The sequence below is a fragment of the Penicillium oxalicum genome, chromosome IV (assembly GCF_001723175.1).
Source record: "Penicillium oxalicum strain HP7-1 chromosome IV, whole genome shotgun sequence".
Taxonomy (NCBI): domain Eukaryota; kingdom Fungi; phylum Ascomycota; class Eurotiomycetes; order Eurotiales; family Aspergillaceae; genus Penicillium; species Penicillium oxalicum.
The window spans coordinates 3,472,500-3,497,584 of record NC_064653.1 but is presented as its reverse complement, the minus strand read 5'-3'; the positions used below and the strand labels follow the sequence as shown (position 1 = coordinate 3,497,584).

The 25,085-nt window shown below is 49.9% G+C and overlaps 7 protein-coding genes across 7 annotated transcripts; 2 read left to right on the top strand and 5 right to left on the bottom strand.

Annotated features, from left to right (window-relative positions):
* Positions 1-445: 445 nt before the first annotated feature.
* Positions 446-908, bottom strand: POX_d05941 (putative 54S ribosomal protein L32; the record flags this gene model as incomplete). Its single annotated transcript, XM_050114774.1, has 2 exons — positions 446-483; positions 623-908. 2 exons carry the CDS (start codon positions 906-908, stop codon positions 446-448), a joined length of 324 nt encoding a protein of 107 aa, XP_049969725.1.
* A 335-nt stretch (positions 909-1,243) lies between these two features.
* On the top strand, positions 1,244-2,649 carry POX_d05940 (Septin; the record flags this gene model as incomplete). Its single annotated transcript, XM_050114773.1, has 6 exons — positions 1,244-1,382; positions 1,446-1,574; positions 1,643-1,724; positions 1,811-1,948; positions 2,026-2,239; positions 2,311-2,649. 6 exons carry the CDS (start codon positions 1,244-1,246, stop codon positions 2,647-2,649), a joined length of 1,041 nt encoding a protein of 346 aa, XP_049969724.1.
* Positions 2,650-3,236: 587 nt separating this feature from the next.
* Positions 3,237-4,464, bottom strand: POX_d05939 (Guanylate kinase; the record flags this gene model as incomplete). Its single annotated transcript, XM_050114772.1, has 6 exons — positions 3,237-3,397; positions 3,521-3,817; positions 3,879-3,943; positions 4,062-4,128; positions 4,209-4,292; positions 4,449-4,464. The coding sequence occupies 6 exons, from the start codon at positions 4,462-4,464 to the stop codon at positions 3,237-3,239; spliced, it is 690 nt and encodes a 229-aa protein (XP_049969723.1).
* A 340-nt stretch (positions 4,465-4,804) lies between these two features.
* POX_d05938 (uncharacterized protein) lies at positions 4,805-6,754 on the bottom strand (the record flags this gene model as incomplete). Its single annotated transcript, XM_050114771.1, has 6 exons — positions 4,805-5,049; positions 5,126-5,232; positions 5,314-6,029; positions 6,090-6,464; positions 6,528-6,643; positions 6,721-6,754. The coding sequence occupies 6 exons, from the start codon at positions 6,752-6,754 to the stop codon at positions 4,805-4,807; spliced, it is 1,593 nt and encodes a 530-aa protein (XP_049969722.1).
* Positions 6,755-11,597: 4,843 nt separating this feature from the next.
* Positions 11,598-11,879, top strand: POX_d05937 (uncharacterized protein; the record flags this gene model as incomplete). Its single annotated transcript, XM_050114770.1, has 1 exon — positions 11,598-11,879. One exon carries the CDS (start codon positions 11,598-11,600, stop codon positions 11,877-11,879), a length of 282 nt encoding a protein of 93 aa, XP_049969721.1.
* Positions 11,880-17,249: 5,370 nt separating this feature from the next.
* On the bottom strand, positions 17,250-19,094 carry POX_d05936 (uncharacterized protein; the record flags this gene model as incomplete). The annotated part of the gene is made up of 6 exons (XM_050114769.1): positions 17,250-17,288; positions 17,344-17,487; positions 17,608-17,805; positions 17,849-18,149; positions 18,185-18,939; positions 19,008-19,094. The coding sequence occupies 6 exons, from the start codon at positions 19,092-19,094 to the stop codon at positions 17,250-17,252; spliced, it is 1,524 nt and encodes a 507-aa protein (XP_049969720.1).
* A 2,257-nt stretch (positions 19,095-21,351) lies between these two features.
* Positions 21,352-23,864, bottom strand: POX_d05935 (Glycerol-3-phosphate dehydrogenase; the record flags this gene model as incomplete). Its single annotated transcript, XM_050114768.1, has 4 exons — positions 21,352-21,437; positions 21,557-22,885; positions 22,987-23,246; positions 23,434-23,864. 4 exons carry the CDS (start codon positions 23,862-23,864, stop codon positions 21,352-21,354), a joined length of 2,106 nt encoding a protein of 701 aa, XP_049969719.1.
* Between the last annotated feature and the right edge of the window lie 1,221 nt (positions 23,865-25,085).

Below are 25,085 nucleotides of genomic sequence, written 5' to 3'. Positions count from 1 at the left end.
GTTTGAACAAACACTGCACCCACTTGGTCTGTTATGACGTTGGCACCGTCCGCAATCTCGGGGAAGCTGTGGTTCCGCCTTTACGCCTCAGGCGAACACAAAGGACACTGAAGATGCCTCAGTGTAAGCAGCCTCCCTATGCTCCAATCTCATCTTGAACGGCTAGTTTGGAGAAGATTACAGACTTGCTACTTGACCTTTACTGCAAATAGTTTTCAGAAAAATGAAATTCTCAAATGGTCATTATTTGACCGTGATATAGAACATAGCGACTTCGCGCTGTTTTCCCAAGTAACCAGACGCCAGATGCCATGCAGGAGATTTATCCACATCCCAAATCCTCTAGAAATACACAACTCAGCCCACGGCTCTCACAGTACCCGAACACAGACAACTCAATCCCTTTGGCGGTAGAGACATGTCACTATTTCGTAATGCGCGCGGTTTAAGCGGCTTGCGCGGACTTCCAAGACTGCTTGATATCTGATCGATAGAGTTAGCTTGATGTCAATTAACGAGCTTTGCTCACGATGTCCATGTAATCGAATAGCCTATCAGTTTCATTCGAGATCCCAGGGACCTCGCGAGCATGAAGACCAGCAACAGCTGCGGCTTGTCGTACCTTTCACGCAGTGGGGGCACAACACATGGGCCCGCTTGACCTGGCCACATCCGGGACACTTATTGAGGCTCTGCACATCCTTCAAGGCCTTGCCGGCCATTTGGCGATGACGCTTTTTCATGTGCGAGGTCTTTTTCTTGGGGACTGCACGCAAGACGGATTCCCAGAGATCGGCGAGGAGAGGCGGGATTGTGATGGAAATCGGCAGCGCGAAAGAGGCTGTCGAAAGGAAGCCCAACGGAGGCATTTGGGGCAGTGCCCGACGAAGAGAAAGAGCCAGCGCCATGTTGGTGTTTGTGAGGAAGCCGTCTAAGTCGTTCGAGACGGCGGAGGTGTGCGGAGAAGTCGAAGTAAGGGAAGCTTTTTTGCGCAAGTCGAGCCTGCCTCTTTTGGGTGGACTTTTGCGCGGTTCGGCGGGCAATCAGGCTATTCCCGATATGGACTAGCGTTTCCCCTGAGTTCCATTATGGAAATAACAACGCCCGCAACTTAAGGGGGTTCTCCAGCATCTTCGTCTTGGGGAAATTTAGCTCATCAGCTCTAATCGTCGGTCTCGGTCTTGGTCCTTCGTTCACCTCAACTTCTCTCGTTTTTCAAATCCGGCAACATACATCTCCAAACATGGCTGCCGCTACCAGTGCTGCTTCCCCCCAGCAGCCCACCATCTTCCCCCACAGCCATGTTGGTTTCGACAGCATCACTTCCCAGATTGAGCGGAAGCTGTTGAAGCGCGGTTTCCAATTCAATGTCATGTGTGTCGGTATGGACAAAGCCAACCCCAGTTTTCATGCGATTATGAGCTGATTTGCATTCTCGTATCCAGGACAAACCGGTCTGGGTAAATCCACATTGGTTAACACTATCTTCGCATCCCACCTGATCGACTCCAAGGGTCGTCTCACTCCCAATGAGCCAGTGCGCTCCACAACGGAAATCCAGACCGTTTCGCACAGTATGTCTTTTGTTTTGGGTCACAGTATCCTTCCCAGGGATCAATGTCGACTGACGACTGGGCGATAGTCATCGAGGAGAACGGCGTGCGCCTGCGCTTGAACATTGTTGACACCCCCGGCTATGGTGACCAGGTCAACAATGACCGATGGTACGAGAAAATCCCCATGGGTGCACCCAACGTGCCAATTTACAATTTCCACATACTTTGAATAACCATACTGATATCAATGCTAGCTGGGATCCGATTGTCAAATACATCAAGGACCAGCACTCAGCATACCTTCGCAAGGAACTCACCGCTCAGCGTGAGCGCTACATCCAAGATACCCGTATTCACTGCTGTTTGTTTTTCATCCAGCCATCTGGTCATGCGTACGTGCCATCTGTTCTACGGTTTACTCGGGATGCTCTGCTGGGGGTCAACTGCTAATTCAATATGATTCCATTAGTCTCAAGCCTATTGATATCGTTGTCCTGAAGAAGCTCTCCGACGTCGTGAACGTTGTCCCCGTCATTGCCAAGGCCGATTCCCTCACCCTGGATGAGCGCCAGGCGTTCAAGGAGCGCATCAAGGAGGAGTTTGCGTTCCACAATCTGAAGATGTACCCGTACGATAACGACGAGCTTGACGATGAGGAGCGTGCGATCAACGCCCAGATTAAGGTGTGTCTTTCTAGCACGGATCTCCGGGTTTGCGCGCTGTAGATTCGAAATCTAATCCACTTTTCACGCAGGACATCATTCCATTCTCCGTCGTTGGCAGTGAGAAGACCATTGTTGTCAATGGCAAGCAGGTCCGCGGCCGTCAGAACCGATGGGGTGTGATTAACGTGGAGGATGAGACTCACTGTGAATTTGTCTACCTTCGAAACTTCCTTACCCGCACCCACTTGCAGGACCTGGTCGAGACCACCAGCCAGATTCACTACGAGACCTTCCGTGCCAAGCAACTTTTGGCTCTGAAGGAGAGCAGCGCCGCCGGTGGCCACTCTGGCGGTAGCCGACCCATCAGCCCGTCCGCGGACCGCGAATTGAGCCGCAACTCCCAGCGGGCGGCTATGAATGGCTACTAAGAACCATCATGTTTTCGCTATGACTTTTCATGGACGAGATCACAAAGTCACTCTTCTTGGTGTCAAGTGCTCTTGAACACTCTCCTTTGGTGGTAGCAGAACGACCTCCATCTTCTTCTTATTCTCCTGGGCAAGGATTCTTCAATTTTCTTGTCCAAAAATTCACTATCCCTTCCACGCCAGCAGGCCATTTGCAGATATCCCCCCTCAATTTCTTCGCTTTTTCTCTTCTCGTTTGGTTTTGCGTCTTTTTTCTCACTTCTGGTATTCGAATGCATCAGACAGTCTGGGTTTTCCCACGTTATCTACGTCCTCGGTCTTGAGCCCGGCCACTTCACTTCTTAATATTGTGTTGACAATGTACAAGAAAGAGCCTGCCCCGTATTTGGCACCTGTGGCAAATGTTCTTAGCTTCTTTAATTAAATATAATGAGGAAACTCTATCTCGGGAATCATGTGTATGAAAATAAACCTTTGCAACTCATTCTATTTTGTAGTTACTTGCATTATTTTGTAGATGTACTCTGCTGTAGGTACTGCGCAGACTTTTTAGAGCTCAAAGTGAACACGAGCAGGTGTCGACAACTCTATTGCGAAGCACCAAAGCGACCACCATCAACCACCCAGTCTCGCAGTTCCTCGTACGCCTTTTCCAGATCATCGTTGACGACGATCTTGTCATGTGCGCCAGGCTGCTGGGAGAATTCTAACTCATTGACTGCCTGAGCCAGGCGCTGGCGCAAACTATCTGTTGTTTCAGAAACGGCCAAAGCATTAGCACACTGCAACCTTCAATTCCTTGCAAGCCGATTTCCAACATGAAGATTAAGAAGCGATCCACAGTATAAGAACAAGGGTGTTCTCTGCTTACCTTCAGTCTCGGTACCCCGAGAACGCAACCGACGCTCCAACTCTTCCATGGAGGGAGGGGCAAGGAACAAGAATCGAGCATTCAGGTCGCTGTTCTTCACTTGCTTGACACCTTCCATTTCGATGTCAAGGACACAGATGCGCTGCTTCTCGGCGACGTCCTTAACGGCTTGTTTTGAGGTGCCGTAGAAGTTGCTACCGAATTGAGCTAGAGGGGAGATATGGTTAGTATGTTGGTATACGTCGAGGGCAGAGGGAACAAGTGTTGGAGGGTAGACGGTGATCGGGATCGTCTCGTCTGCGCATGGAGAGAATGGAGAGGTGAGGATGCTTTCTGCGGGTTTGCAAGTGTGACGTACCGTGTTCAATGAAGCCATTCTGAGCGACAAGATCAAGGAATGCCTCCTTGGTCACGAAGTTGTAACTTTTCAACAACGTCAGTCAGATGGAAGTCTTTGGTTGCACTCTAGCATGAGACTGCCTTGCATCTATGCAAGATGTCTTTTGTGGCGCCTGCAAACTGGGCGGAATGTTAATCTTACTCTTTTCCATCTTGCTCACCGGGGCGAGGCGCACGGGTTGTGTTTGAGACGCTGAAGCCGAAGCGATCTATATCGAAGGGAACCCTTCAATCAGCATCGCGCCGGTGAAGTAGGATGCGAGCTGGAATTTCAACCATGTCCGCTTACCAGGATATTCCGCAAATAAGCGCTTGAGCAGTGTGGACTTTCCACAGCCCGAGGGGCCGCTGATCACAACGGGGCGAAATTGAGCTATTGATGAAGTGCATCATTATCAGCTGCTATTACAGTGGCAGATGCTCATATGCACATCTCAGAAAGTAATGCGCCCATGGAATATGGTGCGGATAAACGAGGAGGGGTATGTATGCGCCAGGGGTGATTGAGGTCAAGTCAGGATGTACGTACAGGAGTTGGCAGCCATAGTTGCAAGAAGACGCTTGAAAGAACACGAGGACCGAAAAGGAGGAGATAGTGGACGAAGGGCCGCCCAAAAGTTCATATGAGTACAAATTATCGCGTTACAACCACCGCGATCGCAAGTAGAAATTCCGAATCCCCAGATGCTGCACCGGAAATGTTTGTCCGGCAGAACACAGGCGGTGTGCATGTTCTGCTTCATGTCTATTGGATGGCTCCTTTTTCTATACAACAGAAACCCTTTGCTCTCGTGGAGGCAGACTTTGCGAGAAACCCCCGCACAACACGGTTCAACTGTAGATTGGGACACAAGGTGCATATCTTTGCAGCGTACAGGCAGCTGACTATGATTTAGGCGGTCCCGGGTGGCTTCCACGCCTCATGGTGTTACGGTCTCCAGCCTCTGCTTCCTGTTCGAGGAAATTGGACCATAGTTCGGCCAACGTTTCCTTGCTTGATGCCCCGTTGTCCATGAACTCAGTCGCCAGGTTGGGCGTACTGGGCGTCCGTAAAGGCGTACCCGGCACACGAAGCTTTCCAGAGCTACTCGAGCCTCCTGGTCGGGCCAGACCTGCCTGCTGACGTTGTTCTAGAGCGAGTCATTAGTATTGATGAGAAGTCACATGGGACCGTTCGACCATCCGTCAAACCGGACGATGACTTACCATCATCCCAACCCAGTAGAGCTGCAATAAGCTGGAGAATCTGGAACTTCTTCGGATCTGATCGGTCGAGTGCGAGGAAGTGAAGAAGATGGTTTGTTACAATTTGCCTGTCGATACAAGATCAATTAGTACGTCGTACAGTGATGGTAGTCACTCCGCAAACAAGAGATCGGAAAAAAATTTCTTACCGGTCGACATTATCTTCGGGCTTCCCCTTCTTCAAGAACCGAAGAGCCTTGGTCAAGTGATCATTCAAGGTGACCGCTTCGTGTCGCAGCTTGCCAATGAGAAGGTTCTTCTCCTTGACTTCCTTCTCAAACGGCCGCACTCTTTCAAGTTCTTCTTGGGCGATGACTAGGTCCTTGTCTGCAGCTTTTGCGTGCTCCTGGGCCTCGCGTAATGATTTCTGGAGTTCTTCCAACTGAGCATCAGAACTCTCCACTAATTCCCGAAGCTCCTGCTTCCGCGCCAGTTGGATTTCTTGCAATGCACGCTGCAATCCATCGACGGTTGACTGCTGACTATCGCGTTCTCCCGATACTCGTTCATATGCATCGCGGAGATTGGCAAGCTGTTCCTCGAGATCCGCAACCTTTTCGGCCAGATTCTCACGCACTGATCGCTCTTCCATTGCCAGCACTTCCCAATTGTGCATCGCATCCTTGGCTTGTTCGAATTCTGACTGAAGGAAAGAATTTTGCTCCAGTAATTCCTCCTTTTCTTGAATCCAATTCTGCTGGGACAAGTTCGTTCGGTCTCGTAGCGTAGAGATCTCCTTGGTCTTTTGTGCCGATGCTTCGGAGACTTCTGCCAATTCCGAAACCTTTGAATCCAGCTGTGTTCTAAGCTCGGCGTTCTGATCCTCAAGCTCTTCGATCTGCGTGCGGGCCTGTGCCAATTCCTCCTATTATTGAGATATCAGTGAGTGGTTCAGCACAGAGATTGCGAAGCCTAGAGGCCATACCTCATCTTCTTTAAGGCGTGCGCCGAGCTGCGACTTGATAGCATTGACTCGCTCCATGAGCTTTTGAAATTGGGTCTCGGCCTGCTCTTTCTTGGATTCCGCGTCGCCCAGTCTTTGCTGTAAGGCTTGCATGTCGGCCTCATGCTTGGATTGTATCTCCTCGAGGGACTTGCGCATGTCTGTCACCTCGGCCCTGAGGGAATCGCGGTCTCGCACCAGAGCGTCGAAGCGGTCATTGGGTCCCGCGTTGCACGGTTCTTGCTTTTCAGTATGTTTCTCGGGCGCAGGGCTCTCGTTCGTGGGTGCTTGGATCGCTTCAGGGTCGACCTGCGTCTCGTCGGTATCGTTGGTGTCCTCAATCTCATCGGCATCATCCTGTCATTGTAAGAATCAATGTGCAAAGACGTTGAAGCGGGAGACGAATACCGCCGCGCCTACCTTGGGAGAGCCATCCTGGGTTTCATCCTCCACAGCCTCCAATGGCTCTGGTTCCACCTGCTGAGCAGCCTCTTTAGCCTTGGCACTCTTCTTCTTGGTCTTCTTGGATTTGGCGCCTGTGGTTATGGAGTCAGCGGGGTTTCACGGACGGGCTAGCGAGAGACCAGGAGAGGTGATCGGGATCGCGCCGCACCTTGCGCAGCCTGCGGAGGGTGATCGGCCGGCATGATAATGAAAAGAAGGATCAGAGAATCCTCGATTCGAGCAAGTATGGGCACTTGAAGTTGTAGTTGACGTGTCGTCGTACGCGGCTCGGCGGTTCACCGATGTTCCGTACGTTTCCCAGCTGTCAACAAGTTCACGACAACTCCACACTAGCGCGCGGGTTGCCGCTGTCCGCCTCCGCGGTAGCTTTCTTAGATCGATGGAATAATAGATCGAAGTCTTTCTCTGGCTTTCCGACCGGCTCAAGAAGCTGAGAAGTGACATTTGCGATACTTCTCTTGTGCACACGTATCTCTCCTCTCATGATTACGTTAGCCATTCTCTGATGCGGAGCTTAGCCCTCTTGTGATCCCTCTGTCTCTTGTGGCTAGAATGAAGATTCTAGCCATATTTTAGACATGATCGCATAGTTTAGTACAACTATGTGAGTATGCACAGGGTCAAGCAACAAGCTTTCGGTTATTGCAGAAGAAGAAATATGGCACTTCCACCGATCGACAACGATATCGAGACCGATACTGAGACATGGTGGTGGCTCTGAATGACGAGAGGAACATGTAACCAGACAAATATCTTTATCGGGCGTCATCGTATGCACCGAAGTCAAGGTATCATGTATCCCAACCATCATTGCTATTTAGAGCTTCAGTGATGATCTAGTGATGAGCCCCTGGCTAGACATAGGGAAGCGGAATGAGTTTACATGATGAGTCCCCGAAAAGAGATTTTGTTTTGTTCCATGCCTACCGACACCCTCCTCCATGGGAGGTGTCAGAGATCTGTTTGATCCCCGGCTCTCCCATTCTATACAACAGTCATGCTTCTAGCCCGTGTGTGAGATTGCGCAGGCTTGTATGATGCTTATGAATTGAGGTTCCAATATTAAAATTTCCCCCTAAAAATTCGACGAGTACTAGTCCCGGTTTGAGGTTACCAAAGGACCAACGTCGTGGCCAGATCGGTTCTTTTACCTCCCTTTATACACATCGGGCTCTCATTTCCGACCCAACAGAGTAAGAAAGTGTTTCTGGGTATTTGAAGACTGCATCGCAAGAGCTCAATTGGTTCATTGCCACCGATGGACCTCGGCTGTGCTATAAAGACCCTGGATTAGACTGACTGTTTGGTTACTGTCTCAAAATTGTGGCTCTGAGTGTCGAGAGGACTAAACATTGTGTCCAAGCTGAAAATGGGTGCCTAGGGCTCCCACAACAGTTGGTTTCACACGAAGGGCAACGGAGGAGGTCGAACTGCCGTGTTTCAGATCATAATTAAGGTTTTCTTCAGTTTTTCTGTGACCATTTTGGCCGGAATGATAATGGGAAATTTACATCTCAAGTCACTGGAAGGACTAGATTGATGAGCGCTCTCAATGCTTTATATGATGAATACCATAGTATGTATGCACTTCAATGGGAGTACAGGAATCGTTGGCCTAATCGTGGTCAGGTGCTCTCGGGCAGCTCTTTCCATTCATGGTGAACATTCTAAGCACATGCTCTCTCCCTTTTGATCCTCCCAAGCACCATTCGATCCTTTGTGCATTTGTCAGACAACATTCAACGCAATCCCAGAGGGGGCCTGATGGTTTCATGAATTCTTGCAATTAAGGTTTTTCATCAAAAGTACCTGATTTTGAGAAGTCTGGATTATGGTGTCGAGGTGGTGACGAAGAGGACCCTGGATCTTCTTTTAGTTTCGGCGCATTAACCTCTCTTGGAGCAGACACGCTTTGTTTCGTCTCAAGTGGACCACCGAAACTGCAGCAGATTTATACACAGCATTATTCATGTCCTCCTCACCTCCATATCATTCAGCGTCCCGGAAATCCTCCGTGTCTTTTGGGAGAGACGATCCGTGGTGGGCCAACGACCTCCGGTTCAGGGTCTCGGGGGGTAAACCCGAACCCACTTCTAGGGCACTTGGCAGGCCATCGATCATCATCATCCACTTCGATGGCTTCGCAGTCATGAAGAGACTACACATTCGAAACCGTTGAGTTCGTCTCAAACAAATGAGGATGAATGAGTGTCCTGCGCATCCCATTACGATGATCCAGGGCATGGGGAGTCACATCCGGACAAGTCCAACATCTCAGCTTCCGAAGTCCTTGATGGGCAGCATGATTTGCAGTTGGCCCTCGCACTATGGCTATAAAGTGTGATCATAACTAAATTCAAATGCTATTCGCACACGCCGTATGAACATCACAAGAACCCGCGGATGCCACAGCAGCCAAAGTGAGCCGCCTCGGGAAAGAAAATTGTAAAAAAAGAAAATCAAAAAAAGCCAACAGCGACCTGGTCTCGCCCCATCTCCTCACTCCAACCTCTCACTTTCAGGAACAGGTCCGATCGGTAGATGTACGACTCATGTTCCATCACCGGCAAAAGGGGTGGACAAAGCAGCAAGCCGGACCAGTCGGACGGCGGGGTGCGATTATAGTACTCCGTCCTCACCCGCGACTCCTCCACTGAGTTGCCAGGTGACTGACTCTGAATTTTCGGCCTCACCTCAGCAAAAATTTTCCCTACTGAATCAGGAGTCGGGATTTCCGCCGGGGGATAAACCTCGGATGATTTCCTCGCAAGCCGAGACGCCCGGGGAACACGCCCGATGGAGCTACGCAGCGAGATGAACCTGTCAGTCTCTTTGGGACCTTGACTGGACGGAGACAAAAAGGCCGTTTGACAATAAGAGGGAACCGAAATAGGATCATGGCGCTGGCTCTCATTCCAATCCTTATTTCCAGATCATGGGCCTGGTTGCTTGACGGCAAATCTTTTCGGGAACGAGGAGTATCTGTAGACCAAGGCGACCTTCATCATACGCAAGGATGTGAGTGTGTTTTCCTTCCTGGATCCACCTTCAGACCCATGGAGCTGCCCCAGCACCACGGCACAAAAGACAATGGTGGGCACTGGACTGTGTGACAGAATCACCACTGAAAAGTCTACGTACAAAGTCAAAACTCAACATTGGCCCCGAAAGATGCAGATCGGACCTCCCACTGTATTGACCTAGCAGTCAGACTGACAAACTTGTGTCACCCCCCACACGATTTCGTAAACCTTCTTCACCCGCCAGATCTGGCCTCCCTGCACTACGTTGAAGCAACTGATATGTTGCTTCTGCGAGGACTTGGTAGGATCTGTCGTACGTTTCTATGCGACCAGCCAGTCTGGATAAATGCAGAGTTGCACCGTACCCGCCTGCAAGTCAGAATTAGCACCAAATTCAACGCCCAATAGTTCAGGGACGATGCGTCCGATCCTTGAAATCCTCTTGAAGAACGAATCAGGACCTCGGCCTCCGTTAGACCTGCTCACGTTTCTGGTCTAGGGAGGAATCCCCTCAGGAGCCAGCGAGTGGGCACTCAGGAGCTTTGCGCTTTTTGAAGCATGTCATGGGGAGAATGGAGGAGAGGGGGAGGGGGGGCAGGAAGTTTTCCATCTACGGTAATTCTTCCTATGGCCCAAGCCGTTACGCCAAGGATGCTGATGCACTATGAACGTTATCCACCACGGGCAAGCCCGCTGGCAGGCTTGTTGGCAAATTATTGCGAAGCAAGCCAGCTGGGTCCGCATACGTGCGTATTTGCGCACTAGTTCGACGGGCTGGGATGTGCGACAGTGTCTGAATCAGGTACCAGCTGCAATTCTACCACACGGCGAGAAAGTGCAGCCTGGTCTCTTTGATCGTTCACTTTTGTTCCTTTCAAGTCACCTTCGTGATTTTTTCCTCCTCTCTTTTATTTTATTTTTGGAGGGGGATTTTCCAAACCCCGAAGGTTTATTGATTATGATATTCTCGGGTCTGGATCTGATTTCTTTATCCACTTTAGGAAAAAGCACCGATTTTCTGATTTCCTCTCACCTCGAGGCGGCTCTGATCGCCGTTGAGCTTCGCCTTTCGTAAGACGACCATCCATACAGCATGTTGTGTGGTGATGTTTAAATGTTGATGCCACTTGTCCTTGGGAGAGTCATTCCATTCTTATGACGATTGTTAGTGACTCTGCCCAGTTCTCGGCTTCTTCTCCATTCTTATCGGAGTCTTGGTACTGTGTTCTTCCGTTGGAACTCCGGCTCCTCTGCCTTATTGCCCACGGTGCTGCTTTTAGAGTTTCTTCTAGATTCCTCTGCTTGCCAACCGCCCCCTAAACCCGTTTGTCTCACCATTTTGATCCAGTTATGAAGCGGACCCTCCACTGGGGATTCTCTCTACACCACCCACATCATCACCCCCTTTCCAACTGTGATCCGATCATGGATCATATTGCATGGAGATGTACTGACACTGGGGCCAGTGGGCGCACTCTGGAACTGTACCCTCCCAGTTCTAGTCCACATCCGCGCACCCACCTTTTCCTGCTCCACCTCGGCTTGGTGGTTTTGTTCTTTTTTGTTCTGACTGGGAGGGAGTTGTCACGTTGAATTTTAATTTAATTGATTTTCCTTTTTCTTGGTGCTATTTTTCCTTGACTTTATATTATCACATTGCTCTGTGCTTTATTCTAGGATTGAAAAGATCGCAAACACCCAATTTTCTTTTTATTTCTTCCCTTTCTCCCCTTGATCGTGTGCAACAACTTCATCTCAGTCTGTCTCAAAAGTCCTGTCCCCTCTTATCACTCTATTTGATTCTTGTTCCATCCGACAGTCCTCCCGGGTCGTCCTCAGGGTGACAATCCTGCTATCACTGAAGCCCCAGCCTCGGAAAATTGGACCTTTTGAAAGTTGTCTTCCCTTCACAAACCCTCTTGGTTTTCCATCCAGCTCTCTTCTATCCTTCTTCGACGTCGGTTTCTAAAGTGCGCCATTACGTCACCTTTTCTACTATACCATGTCGAAAGATCTTGCCAGTGTCCGACAGGCCTTGGACCAGGCCCGCAATTGTGAGGATGGTGCTGTAGACCAACAAACCACCTCCATCCTCGAAAATGCCATCACTGACCTCTGGACGCGCATTCAAGCCGATCCAGAGAGTTATGTGCTGAGCCGTGATGAGTTTGCGCTCTTCAATTACTTTTTGGAGCGCTACCGTGGTTCGACCGTTGCCCAGCGGGCCGTCGAACGATTCTGGAACAATTACCGAGGCACTCCGAACGCTGGAGCGAAGAATTAGCCTGAATGCCGTGACCATCCGCTCGACGACAAGCAGCTGTCAGCTTTGACGATCCACATGGATGATCAGTGAATGTCGATGCCATTGATCATATATTAGCCTTGTTTCTCTTGACACCCCTTTTTCTGTTATCTCTCTCCTTCACTTTCCTTCTCTAATGATTTCTCCATCCCGCTTTGATCCACATCGACTTCCCAAGCGCAATGCAGTTGGCTGACTGCGGTGGTCTCTTCCGCAGAGGTTCTGAGCCAAAGCGGTATCCATGAAGAGAATGCATTTGCAAGGTCGCACTTGACCGACCGTCCTGCAGGGCATACAAAATGCTATGAGCATTCACCGATGTCCACTGCGCATCCCGAAGGCAAGCAATGCGAACGAGCATCGAAGAGCAGGAGAAGCACGGTTGAAGTTACCCGAGAGGCACCCAAAGCATCGCGGTCATGATTCACGCCTCTTTTCCAGGATGGGTGATTTGGAGCGTCCAGACCGACAATCCTGCGGAACGATCATTGTTGCGATCTCCAGGTGGATCCGTGCATACAGTGGCGTTCGATTGGCAATTCTCAGTCAGGAAAGAGACAGACCCCAAGGTGCAGAGCAGATCGAAGCAGAGAAGGACTGGGGAGAGTGGTGCACAGGGCAACGATGGTCCGACCAGCACTCGATCTCGCAAACGTCGCTGATGCATCACTGCTAGCTCTTTGGGCTTTGCCGATGGCCTAGTCTCGTCTCTCCAGTGTCTTCAACTGCGCATGGGGCGATTCATCTGCGCTTGTGTGTACCTCGAGACGCACGACCAGACCAATTGGAAAATGGAGAAAGGACAGGGAGCGGGGGTTGCAGAGCAAGCGTGATGTCAGACGAATGCACGACCAGCGAGAGAAGTGGAGATTTGGCTGGCCACACCCCCTCCAAAAGGCAAATGTGAGGGGGAAAAATTTCAAAAGAATTTTTTTTTTCAGAAAAGAACACGCAAATCAAATGCAGAGCTATGACCGAATGGCAAGGATTCTCTGGACGATGGTGACGTTCGCCTCGGATCGGGAATACATGCATTTGGGCAAGGCGGATTTACACTTGTCCATGTGGCCCCAATTGTTCTCGCAGCCTTCCTGTCGGGATTTCTTCCTACTTTCTGCCTTGTTCTCTCTCTCCATCTAGTAACTATATCTCATACAGCTGGCCAGGGAGACTTTGATCAAAGTCGAACGAGGAAGGACTAAGCTCTGTCCTCCCCACGTCCAATGATCAGAAGCACAGAGCTACGGAGGGCAAGGTGTGCATGCTCAACATATGATTGTACTACCCAATGGAATAATTTGTCTTTTTGAAAATGCAAATTTCTTTCTCCCAAAGTATTCATACTTAGACCTTGGTGGCTCCAGAAATCGCCAGAGTCTTTCCATAAAGTATCTCGTCTTGCCTTTAAGACATGCAAGAACGAAGTTAAAGAGCTTGGTTTCTAGGGACGCGCATTCGATTCTCACAAGATAGGCCTGCAGCTAAAATCTCTCAAAGGACAAAACCTCGAAATATTTGCTCCTCCAAACGGGATAAATAATAATCCGAGTCATACACAAGCTCTCTCTCTCTCTCTCTTAGCAATGAGACCTATGAAGGGTGATTCAGGACACTGGTCAGATAGCGTGAACTTCGCACCACCCACTATACCTAGCCACTCACCACTTGACCCATCATAACCTACTCAAAGAAGAACTCTACCTGCACTCAGCCCATCGGATAAGATCAGACCCGCCGGCAATAAAGCAAAAAAAACTAGCTTTCAGAGCTGTCAGAGTTGAGGCAGAGAGGCGGAGGGGTAATAAAATTCTTGACGATTATCACTCCAGTGTGCCACAGGGAGAAATGAAGAACTTCCATACTCCGATCTTCAGGCCAATTCTCCGACATACAACTGTATAAGGTTATTCGGCTGCGACGACGGTCCAGGCCGCTTGGAACTAGCTTTTATTGGGATTAGTGACTCGAAACCCTTTCAGATTCAGGTTGTCCCTGTGGTGGCTAAATATAGTGGTGACGGTAGGGTAGGAGAGTTGGTAGGAGTATCTAAGATCAAACTTAGAATATATTGCATCACTAATGAGGACACAGCATACGTCCTTGCAACTTGCAAAGCTCAATGCTGGAGTGGGGACGTTATTGTGAACTTGGATTCGGATTCTACAGGGAACTTTCATTCTATCAGGAATAGCTATAACTACCTTGTCAATTGTCGGGTCTTTTTTCTGGTTGGAGGGTACATTCAGTCTACGAGTTTCGCTGGTAGAAGCAGTTTGATCCTCAAGAATGGGGTATAGGTCTAGTCCAACTCACTTGGTCAGCCCACTCACGCTATCGGGGCACATGTCTTCCTTTTAAAAAGTACGCTGATAGATGGAATCTAATTCTGTGGGAAACTTTCAAGGGATATCAATACCCTTGATTGTCTGTGTCGCCTCGATGTTAAAATGCTGGGGCTCACGAGACTTTCTTAGTGTCTCCGTGGCTCGCTTTGGGCGTCTACGCCTCTCGGATATCGCCGACAGGATAAAGTCACTCACAGTCCATAAGGTACAGGGAACCCTCCGGACGACAAGAGCGGTATGTCTACTATAAAGCGGTCAAATCCGTAACTTGGTTCGATGTGTATCAAGTAGATTCCTGAACTAGTCCCTTTATATCCATAGATAGCACCTGGAAACGAGTGACACTACTAGGTAGGTAGGTCTTTTCCATCTGCAGCATCTCTTGCTCCCGAGGTACTTTTGATTGTACACGTGAGCCGAACTATGGAATTCCTTTCCGGGTCTTTGGGTACCGGCAATTTCCACCGGACATGGATCGACAAAATGTGGCTAGCACTGGAGCAGTATATGTGCAAATCAGGGATTCCACCGTTTAATATTAGATAGCCCCGCCTGAGTGTAGTCCACTCCCGTTGATGTCACCGACCAATGCCGAGCATTTGATCTCATCCAAAACGCACAGGCATAAACGGTCGCTTAGGCAAAAATGAACCTAGCGTGTCTGTCATTAGGAAATCAGGGTCAGGGCGTTTCTTTTTCTTTTCCTTTTGCTTCTTCTTTTCTCCCCGACCGAGTCACCTGCAGTTATCAACGAGGCGACTCCGGTATTTACTTGTTGGGATTGAGAACAGATTTTGGCTTTTCGGGAGTAGTGTGTGAGACTTTTTTTTTCTTCTCGGATGGACGCTTACTTGTTAAGTTCGACGTGACAGGGTAGGTAAGCGATTGCTAGCGCGTGGTTGGCGACATATTCTGCAAATCGACGTTTAGGGCTTTTCAAGTTGGTATGGAGGCCGCCGGCTGATTGGAGAGATTTGCGCACGTGCTCGCGCTACAAGCCCGATGTATTCTCCGAATACTTTTTCACCTTGGAATGTTCATGGACACTATAATTGGTGGTAATAAGCTTGCGGTCATATAGCACTTGCTCTGTACTACTGGCTCTATTGTGATGTATGTAAAGTGCGTAGATGAGATGCCTGACTGGTCAGCTTCGCCAATACTGCCCAGCAGTATACTAGTGCCTGATCATCATAGTACCAACATGGGTGTGTAGTCGATTGTGCCTCAAGCAGGCCAACGAGCGCTTATGATACTGTACACCTGGGCAAATGGATGAGATTAGGGTCATCTAGTTTGACCTACCACAAGAGGGGGAGAGACTAGAAGTCCCAGAGTGCCTTAGCCAAACACAACTCCTTGAGTCTGGATAGAGTGGTACAATGTTCATTACTCGCTTGGGATGCACGTGTAGTTGACAGTTGAACTACTTTTTGGTCTTATATCACGTGACAACATTTACAATGGCGGCTACTGTATACAGAAAAGATAGTGTGAAGCCCAGTTGTAGGTATTGTCGAAAAGAAAATGGGGCACTGAGCCAAAACAGATCAAATCTTGGTGTACCGTATCTACCCTGTGGCTGTAGTTAGGTAGCCTGATTTGGAGATAAGTCGTGGCAAGCCCTCGTTTATTCAAATGTCAACAGTAGGGGGATTTGGCTGTATAGAGTAGAAAGGACATGTAAAAGGAGCAAGTGTAAGAGCAAGCGTGGAAATCAAGAATAGAGGGAGAAATTTCAGACCCTCAGGCAGTTTTTGATTTTCATCATCTTTTATTTATTCACTTGCGGGGCTTCGCTCTAAAGAGGTATTTATTCTTTCTGATTGACACACTTAAATGATTCCCCATCTTCTCTCTTACTCTTTGCTCTTTCACTTTAAATGGCAATGTACATAGACAAATGTGCTAGTAAAGATAGAAAAGGCCCACTTATTTCCTAATCACAAGGTGGAAAGCCGGAAATACTGTATTGAGTTCGATTCTCCTATCCACTATGTCTAGTGGTTTGTCAAGACCGAGAAGAGAAGCAATATCTGTAATCCCGTGACTCTAACGCAAAGAAGTTTAACAAAGTGCGGCCATAAGTTTCCTGCAAGATGCAAAAATGAATTCAGGGATTTAATAGGACTGTCAAAGGAACACCGGAAAGAGATCTGGATGTAAGAGTGTGAGGAACTGCCTGTATAGAGAATAAGAACGACGGGTGAACCACGTGATAACGAGATCGTATTTAAGCAGCCAGCCCAGCCCCCCTTAAAAACACAATTAACCTAGCCCTACTAGTCTTCTTCATACATCTTTAAGAGGGATACTAATCAATGATGCTTGAATGTAGGTCTGAACTTGTTCATTTGTATATTTCTAGAACATACTTATATGTAAATGGCCTATCACTCTCTGCAACAAAGGGGGGGATGATATGTATTTGCCCTTTTCGGCGTCGAATTACCATTACCTGGCATTGTGGTTTAGTCTTAGAGTCTACAGGCGGAGACTCCAGAGCTTGAGCAAAACCTTTCTGTCCCTGCTATTTCAAAGAAAAAAAGAATCTATAGTAGATGATGAAAATTATAAAAGAGGAAAAAAAGAGACAATGGCATCCGTAAGGTTTTAAGATCTCAAGGTCTAGAGAGGAACACCATAACACCATCGCTGACGGTAGTGAAAAAAAAAAATAAAAGAACCAAAACTCCTGGGTATAATAATGCACCACCTCATAAAATCATCAGAATCATAAAATGGTAGAAAAGAAAAAGCACCAAAACTCCATCGCTGATCCTTGTAGCAATGAGCCAAGACCCTCCTCTCAAGAACCCCATCCAGACCAGTTTCCATCTTCACAAAGGGTAGTGGTCATCCGCTGAAAAGAAAAAGCATGGTTGTTCTTCATCACAATCAGTCATACAGTCTGGACAGCTCCCAGTAGAGTGTGTTGAGTGATGAGAAAACACCAATCAGTGCCTTCATGATCAGGTAGAGAGGTAGAGAGTTAGCACTTGATTCAAGATGGCAAGGCCCAGTATGAATAGCCCAATGTTCTCTAGAACCAGGAGAGAGCAACATGTGGAAAAAAAGAACAGAAAGGAAAAACTCACAATGATTCCAACAGCAAGACACATGAACATCGTAATCTGCAGAATGATAAAGTCATGGTGCGGTAAAGCGTCGCGTTGTCGAATGATGGCGAGCCAGAACCTTCGGGGCCATCCTCGGTTGAGCCAGTTGGTGATGATGGGAGTCTGCAGGGTTTGATGATGATATGTTAGTAAAAGTGTCCAAGGAGACAGGGTGTAAACATAGTTGTCATAGCAGGGCTTAGAGTTGCGACGAAAATGGAATCAAGCTGCGATCAAACGAACCAGAATCTCAAGCAGGTCCCTCAGCCCTGGAACGCTCTCGTTCAGGATCCACCAGATTGGACCAGCCACTGCACAGACGAGGAGCCAGACACTTCGAAGGAATGATTCCTGGTTGAAGAGTCGTTGGATGCGGCGGGGAAAGAAGAGGCGAATGAGTCTTCCGATGTGGAAGGAGGTGATGATGCCCGCAGCCATTGACTATAGATGTCCACACGTGCTCAGTCAGTATCCTGTCTCTCACTTGTAGCAAGTGTGAAGAATCAAAACAAGCATGAATTGTGAGGGAGTACATACGCAGGCGTTTCCAATCCACAACCGGATGGTCCTCCAGGGAAACACTGAAGAGGGTGGCAGAGGTGACGATGGTCCAGCTTCGGCCGAATATGTTGATCCTGGCCCGGGCTCGGACAAATGACCACACGTGCACCTGACTATCACTGTTGCTGCCCACAGAATGGACGTATACATCAACAGTGATCTGAGAGCTCGATAGACCCCGCTCCAGGTCATTGACTCCAAGAATACTCTGAGATACGCCATCCCTGAGGCACACACCAGCAACAACCAAGCCACATACAGCCAGACGTATTCACCTGGGCTGGACGATCCATCACCAGCACCGAGAGAGGCCTGGCCGAGGGGTCTGACCTGTGCTTCGCGAGACCGCATTGCCCAGGCATTGCTGAACAGGACATCCCGCAAACCCCACAGAAAGCTCCAAACAGCAAACTGGGAGAAGAAGGAGAGGCCCCGGGGTCCGTGGCGTAGACTCCAAGCGAACAGGACAAACAGAACCAAGGCAGGACCGAGCAGAGAGCAACCGCAGCCGAAGTGGTAGCAGGCGGTGCTACAAGCCAGACCAGGGTACTGGCACGGAACAAGAACGGCCATCATCTGGGCAAAGGCCGCCATGGTGAACATCATCATCACCAGATGGATGATGAGTTGCACGACGGCCAGTGGGACCGGCATCTCGCCGGGACTTTCGGTCTCAGAACTGGGAGGGACCGGATCTCCCTGGGGTGGGGTGGGCATGGCGCTGTTGGAAGCCGCCATGCCCTGGGCCTTGCCCTTGCCCTTGTGCTTGTGGCCACGTGAACCCTTGGCCATGACCTCGAACTCGACGTGAAGCCGACGTGAAGGTGAGAGGTTGAGAGGTTGAGAGGCCTCGGAAAGGTAACGGGAAGGTGACGTGAGGCAGAGGGCGAAGGAACGGACAAGTGACGTGAGGCTAAATGCAACAGGTGCATCCAGCGGCGAGGAAGAGCAAAGAAGACGCGGCAGGGGCGCAACGAGCAGCCAAGGAAGCAGAGCAAAATCTGTGGAGAAGATCTGTGAGGGAGGAAAGAAAAGAAAGGTGGGATTCTCTCGAAAGGAGAGATTTTATAATGTTGGCGTACCACTAGGTCTTGACTCAGCGCTGAGTATGGAGCATCTAGGCTTCGACGTCGAGTAAAAGCAAACGCTTCTTCTTCAGACCCGGGCATGTTTCGCGAACTCCGAGTCCATCAGAATCCGGATGCCTCTCGTCCATAAGTCTGCGTCGCTCAAGCTTCAGCGCCGGTTTTAGAGTATCTAGGCTACGATGCTGAGACCAGCATTCGCTCTTTAGGGCTAGACATGTTACGCGAAGTCAAATGGCCGTCAGAGTCCGGATTTATTCTGTCCTTTTCATTTGCTTCGTTGGCTCAATCCCGATCACTCAACATCTAGGCTACGATGCTAAGACTAGGAATCACTCTTCTAGGGTTCAGGCACGTTACGCGAAGTCATATCCTAGCAGAGTCTGAATGTATCTGCTCCATGGTCTGAATGACCCGCACTCAGCGCCAGGTATTCAACATCTAGGCTGCGATTTTGAGAACAGTAACTTGCTCTTCTTTGAGGCCGGACACTTTACGCAAAGCTCAGCACAGTTCTGATATCTTCTACAGTCTGCGCATCTTTGGATCTAAGCAAACTATTGGTTCAGCGTACCCCTTTTTTTCCAAGACAGAACCTAGTATATGCGCATTCAAACCTCCCAGAAGCAGCGATTCTCTGCAGAGATTTTGGACAGACGAAGACTGATCACAACCTCCATTATGAATCACTTTTCAATATCATCCACTCGCGAAATAACGGGTTCGCACCTCTCTGAAGCTTCAACTGACCTCGTCAGAACGTGAGCATCACAATTCAATGAGCAAAGCAGATTCATATGGCAGCCTTGCTCATATGGGATATCGATGAGAAGAATTACACTTTGTGATTGACTAAGGACTTCCACGTCAGGTAAGCATCTTATACACAATGAAACTTTTCAATCCTCAATAATCATCATTGTAGCTATATTCAAAACTCTTACTAGCCCTTCACCCCCCTCTATGTGAATCTCCCGTTTCGGCATTAACAGTAATACATTTGCAGACGGCCAAATATATGACATTTCTACTGATCTTTTTATTGTAATTGGAAGCCACCTGGAAACAGAAAGTGCTAATAGCATAATCTAATGCACCGATCAATAACGATCCCCACTTATTCCACTATTAGCCAAGTTAATAGTCAGCTTCCAATTTCCAAGCTGTCAAGTAAACCCTTTTCATATAAAAACTCCCAAATAAAGGAACCCCTAGTATAAAATAGAACATCTCTTCCTTTGAAGGAGAACAAAAGAGAGAAACAAGAATCAATCATTATTCTAATTAGTGCTTGGAGCACAGTCCATGTCCATGAAAATACCGCTCGAAATAACATCCCCTTCACAAACAAAATTCTTCAAGTATAGTGTTATACCAGGATCAGATACCAAGCCCATAAAAGAGCCCGTAGACTAGGTAGGGTATATCCGGGTGGCGGCAGACATGGACTGTTTATAAGGAGATCTCTGAGGTGCGTCTATCTGCTGAGTTTGAGTTCTCGATGGTGTAGGTACACAGCTTGCATCATGTATATATACCTATTATATCTTGATCATTGTACGCCTGCGATCGACAATTGACGTGAGAATACACATCTAAACATAAAGGACCGGAGGATACGACTAGGGCAGGAAAATGCTTTGGGAATTCGCAGTGTAATAGAGAAACCGGGGAGACAAAGAAGAACTTCAGACTAGAGAAACGAAGGAAAGTAAAACAGCGCTGGAGAAGTATGGTAAAGTAGTCTTGATTTAAAGGTGAAATGACCTCATTCTCATGAGTTTTATTTTTATTTTTCTTTTATCTCGCTGGATCACTATCATACCGCTATCAAATGAGTAGCTCGGTACCCCAGCCAGGACTACGCAAATTGTATCCGACGACGCAGGCACAATGAAAGAGTACAAGTGGCGACCAACTTTGTGTATGCTATGGTGTCTGGAAGAGAGGAAAGGGAGAATGAAAGGTTTATTAGATGGATGTTGAATTTAGCTGGAATGCTGCAGTATCGGGACAAGATGTATACCGTATGTACGTCGGTTGCATGAGATTCCTTACGCCGGGGTTTTTTGTTCACTTTTCATCTGGAAAGTGACAAGCTACAGGCGGGAGAGTGATAGGCATAGCGAGCAATGGCATGTCTGTGGATTATTGATCTACGGATTCAAAGGGTCAAAGATACCACTTCATAAAGATCCAAGAACTCGAGTCGTGGCATATTAAAAACTTTCTATTTGTACAGAACCCGCTCTATGTATACAACCCCATCATACCGCTTGAATCCCCGTTTTAGAAAAAAAAGAAAAGGAAAGGAAAAGAGACACACAAAATCCCCCAAGATCTACTTGTTAGCCGGAGAGTCCTTGGAGATCAAGGGATCGGCATTGGGGTTCTTGGCGTCGCCCTTGAGAATGTCCGCGGGGGGATCTATCCAAAACAAAAGTCAGCAAACCTGTGTCACCAAAGCAGTCCCGGGGGCAGGGGTGAACGTTTCTTCAGGGAACGTTTCTTCAGGGTTCAGGGGTCACGATCAGGGATTGACTTACCAGTACGAGCAAAGTGCTTGCGCTCCTCACTGTCAAGCTCCTTCACCCGACCGCTCTGGACCTCCTGACGGGTCAAGGTCAACAGGCTCTTGGGAAGACCCATAGAGGACAGGAACGAGACCGACTCCTTCCACTCAAGATCCTTGCGCTTGTTGGACCAGTTCAGCTCCTCCGCCATGAGGTCAATCACGTTCGGGAGCGCCTCCAGAGCAGCCTCGGCGTTCAGGAAAGCCAGACGGGTTCGGCGAGCAATGACGTCGACGGCAGTCTGGGCATACTCGTGACGAACCGCATAGCGGACCTCGCCATCGACGAAGGGATACAGCGCCGAGATGCGGCAGCCACGGACGGGGTAACGAGTGTTGGTGGGGGAAGACAAGGCGGCCACCTGCCAGGCCCGGTCACCATAGGAGGTGGTCAGGTGCTTAGCGACATCGGTCTCCAGACCAAAGTGCTGGATCAGGTTGATGAACAGCGTCTGGGAGAATCCGTGAGCACCAATCAGGCGCACCTGATGGGTCTGGCAGCTGCCGTCGAGAGTGGCACCATCGGCAACCAGGCCACTGCCACCGGCACCGCTGATGTCGGGCATGTTGTGCAGCTCGCGAGGCTGCAGGTGGAAAGCCTCGATCGCCTCGTCCACCGCCTCCTCGGCCATCTGACGGTAGGTGGTCCACTTGCCACCGGCGCACGTCAACAGCCCCGAGGGAGACACGCTGATCAGGTGGTTCCGGACCAGAGCCTGCGAAGAGCTCTTGGCCGGATCACGCACCAGGGGGCGGATACCGGACCAGGCGGCCAGGACGTCCTTGCGGTCCACAGTGATGTCGGGCGCAAAGTAACCGCGGATCTCGTTCAGGATCCACTGGATATCCTTCTCAGACGGCTCGGGCTGGTAGGTAATTTCGGTGGGGGCGTCGGTGGTACCGGCGATGGTGTTGCCCTGCCAGGGCAGGAAGAAGATGACACGGCCGTCGGAGGTGGAAGGGTCGATCAAACCCATGTTGGAGGGGCTGAAGTAACCCGGCAGGATGATATGGACACCCGAGCTGGGGGCAACAATCTCCTGGATGCTGGGATCATCCATCTTGCGGATGGAGTCGGTGAAGGGGCCGGTCGCGTTGATGATACCCTTGGCCCGGATCTTGAACTCCTCGGCCTGCTCACCGTCCTTGCCGGGAATCACATCCCGCAGGATGGCACCATTCAGCTTACCGTCCTCTCCCTTGGTCAGACCGGTGACCTCCATGTGGTTGACCACGGTACTACCGTAGAGCGCGGCAGTCATGGCCAGGGAGACGTTCATGCGCGAGTCATTGTGGGCACCATCTACAGACCCGGCGAAGCGTTAGATCGGGTCAATTTGCCAACCAGATTGCTCCCCACACAACCAAGGGAGTTGGAAACAAAAAAAAAAAAAAGAAACGTACCGTAGTAAACCATAGCTCCGATCACATCGTCGCGCTTCAACATGGGGAAGGCATCGATGGCCTTACTCTTGGTGAGGAAGTAGGAGCTTTCAATGCCCTCGGAACCAGCCAGAAGGTCATACGCCTTGCACCCACCCCAGAAGTACGGAATCTGCCACCACTTCTGCACGGGCACCATGATAGGCAGCCATTGGGAGAGATGCGGGGCGGTGTTGAGGAAGTACTTGCGCTCGCGCAGCGCCTCTTTGACCAGCGCGTACCTGCGATGACATCATCGGTCAGAAATTGCCCGACACGGAACACTAGAAATTCCAAGTCACCACGTTCGCCTCTGCGCAAGTCTGTACAAGCGCAAGCCAAAGTGGACAGGAACAGAAGATAGGAGACTCCTCAAGGGCAGGCAAACAGAAGAAAATAAAATGAAAATGAAAAAAAAAAAAAACTTACTGGTTGTAGTCCAATTCCCAAAAGGCCTTTTCGAGGTAGCGGACACCACCGTGGACCAATTTGGTACTCTTACTACTCGTACCAGCGCTGAAATCATCGCGCTCCACGACCGCCACCCGCAGGCCTCGGGTGGCTGCGTCCAGCGCAATTCCGGAACCCGTCGCACCACCACCGATGACCAAGAGGTCGTAGGGCTCCTCGGTCTGGCTTCGCTTCAGGTCCTTAATCTGATCGATGCGACCCTTGATGGATGGGAAGCTGGGAGGCACCAGCTTGCCCTCATGATACCCCGGCGGAGGCACCGCGGGAGCCTCCAAGCCCGGAATGTTGCGTGGACGGTAGGAAATGTACAGCACTCCCGCTCCGGCGGCTGCGGCCGCGGACGTGTAGAGCAACGGTCGCAGAAGCTTTCGTGAGTGACGAGCGGCCATGATGTGATGATCGGACGGGTTTGCCGCCGGTTGGTGATGGAAGAGAAAGAGGGGGGAGGAAAAGAGCAGAGGATTAGAGACGGGAAAATCAGAGACTCCCTCCGAAAGTGGTGTTCACACAAGGGGGAAGAAAAAAAAGGGAGATGAAGATGAAGAGTCTCAGGATCTGATCACTGATTCTCTGCGCTCAACGATCTGGAGAGGCAACTGGAGGAGTTGGGGGTTTGCCGACGGTCACTTGAGAGTGATGGGAAAGATGAGGAGGAGAGGAGGATGAGAGATGACCGAGATCACAATGACCGATGACTGATGCTTTCTCTCTCCGGGGGGGGGTTTGGGAGGGCGGAGAGTCCGGCGGAGGAATGGAGGCGCGCGGACGTGGTGGGGAAGCGTGTGGACAAAACGAGGCCGCGGACAAGACGGAAGAAGAGAGGAAGAGAGGAGGAGATGTCGGGGGATGACCAGGTTGATGAAGAAGAGAAGCAACTGGGGGCGGAAGATTCCCGTCTCGGCGAGAGAGCAGAATGATGTAGTGGAAAAAGTAGTGGACACGGTGAAGAAAATATGCCGGCAGGAATTGAAGGTGACGATCCCACCCACAATTCAGAGAATGGGATCCTGTTTGAGTCGTCTTTTAGATCACGTCTGCGTGGGGATCTTCTACAGTTCTCGGGTGTGTCTCCGTACAAATCGGTCGGGAGTCGGGTTTCCCAAAGGGTTCAACTCAACTGCGGGTGAAAGTCCCCTCAACGCCGATGGAGGCAGGAATTCCGGGGCGAGGACGACCCCAAAGAGGACAAGCCCCGTCGATGGCGAGGTGCCGCCTGTAGGTCCAGCCTCGAAGCCACCACAGGGGGGGCGAGACACCGCCCACGACCATCGGCATACCTTCCCACTTGTGGAAGCTTCTTGACCTGAATGTGAACCGATTTCCCCCTGTGCGGAAACCCGCATTGGTCTCAATAAGAAAGGTTCCTTGTGGGTAGTTTGGCTGTGTGGACATGGGGAAAGAGTACATGCCTGATACAAGACTCTTGGTGTGAGGGCAGTACCACAGTGGATGCCACTGGACGGTGCCTTGTTGGGGGACGGCATGTGACTCTCTAGCGGGGGCGAACCCACGTCATTCTCCATTCATCGACGGTCGATGGACTCCCGAAGTCCAAGACTCGTACGTACAGGGCAGGTTTACCTGGTCGAAGCTCTCTTGACCTGAATCTT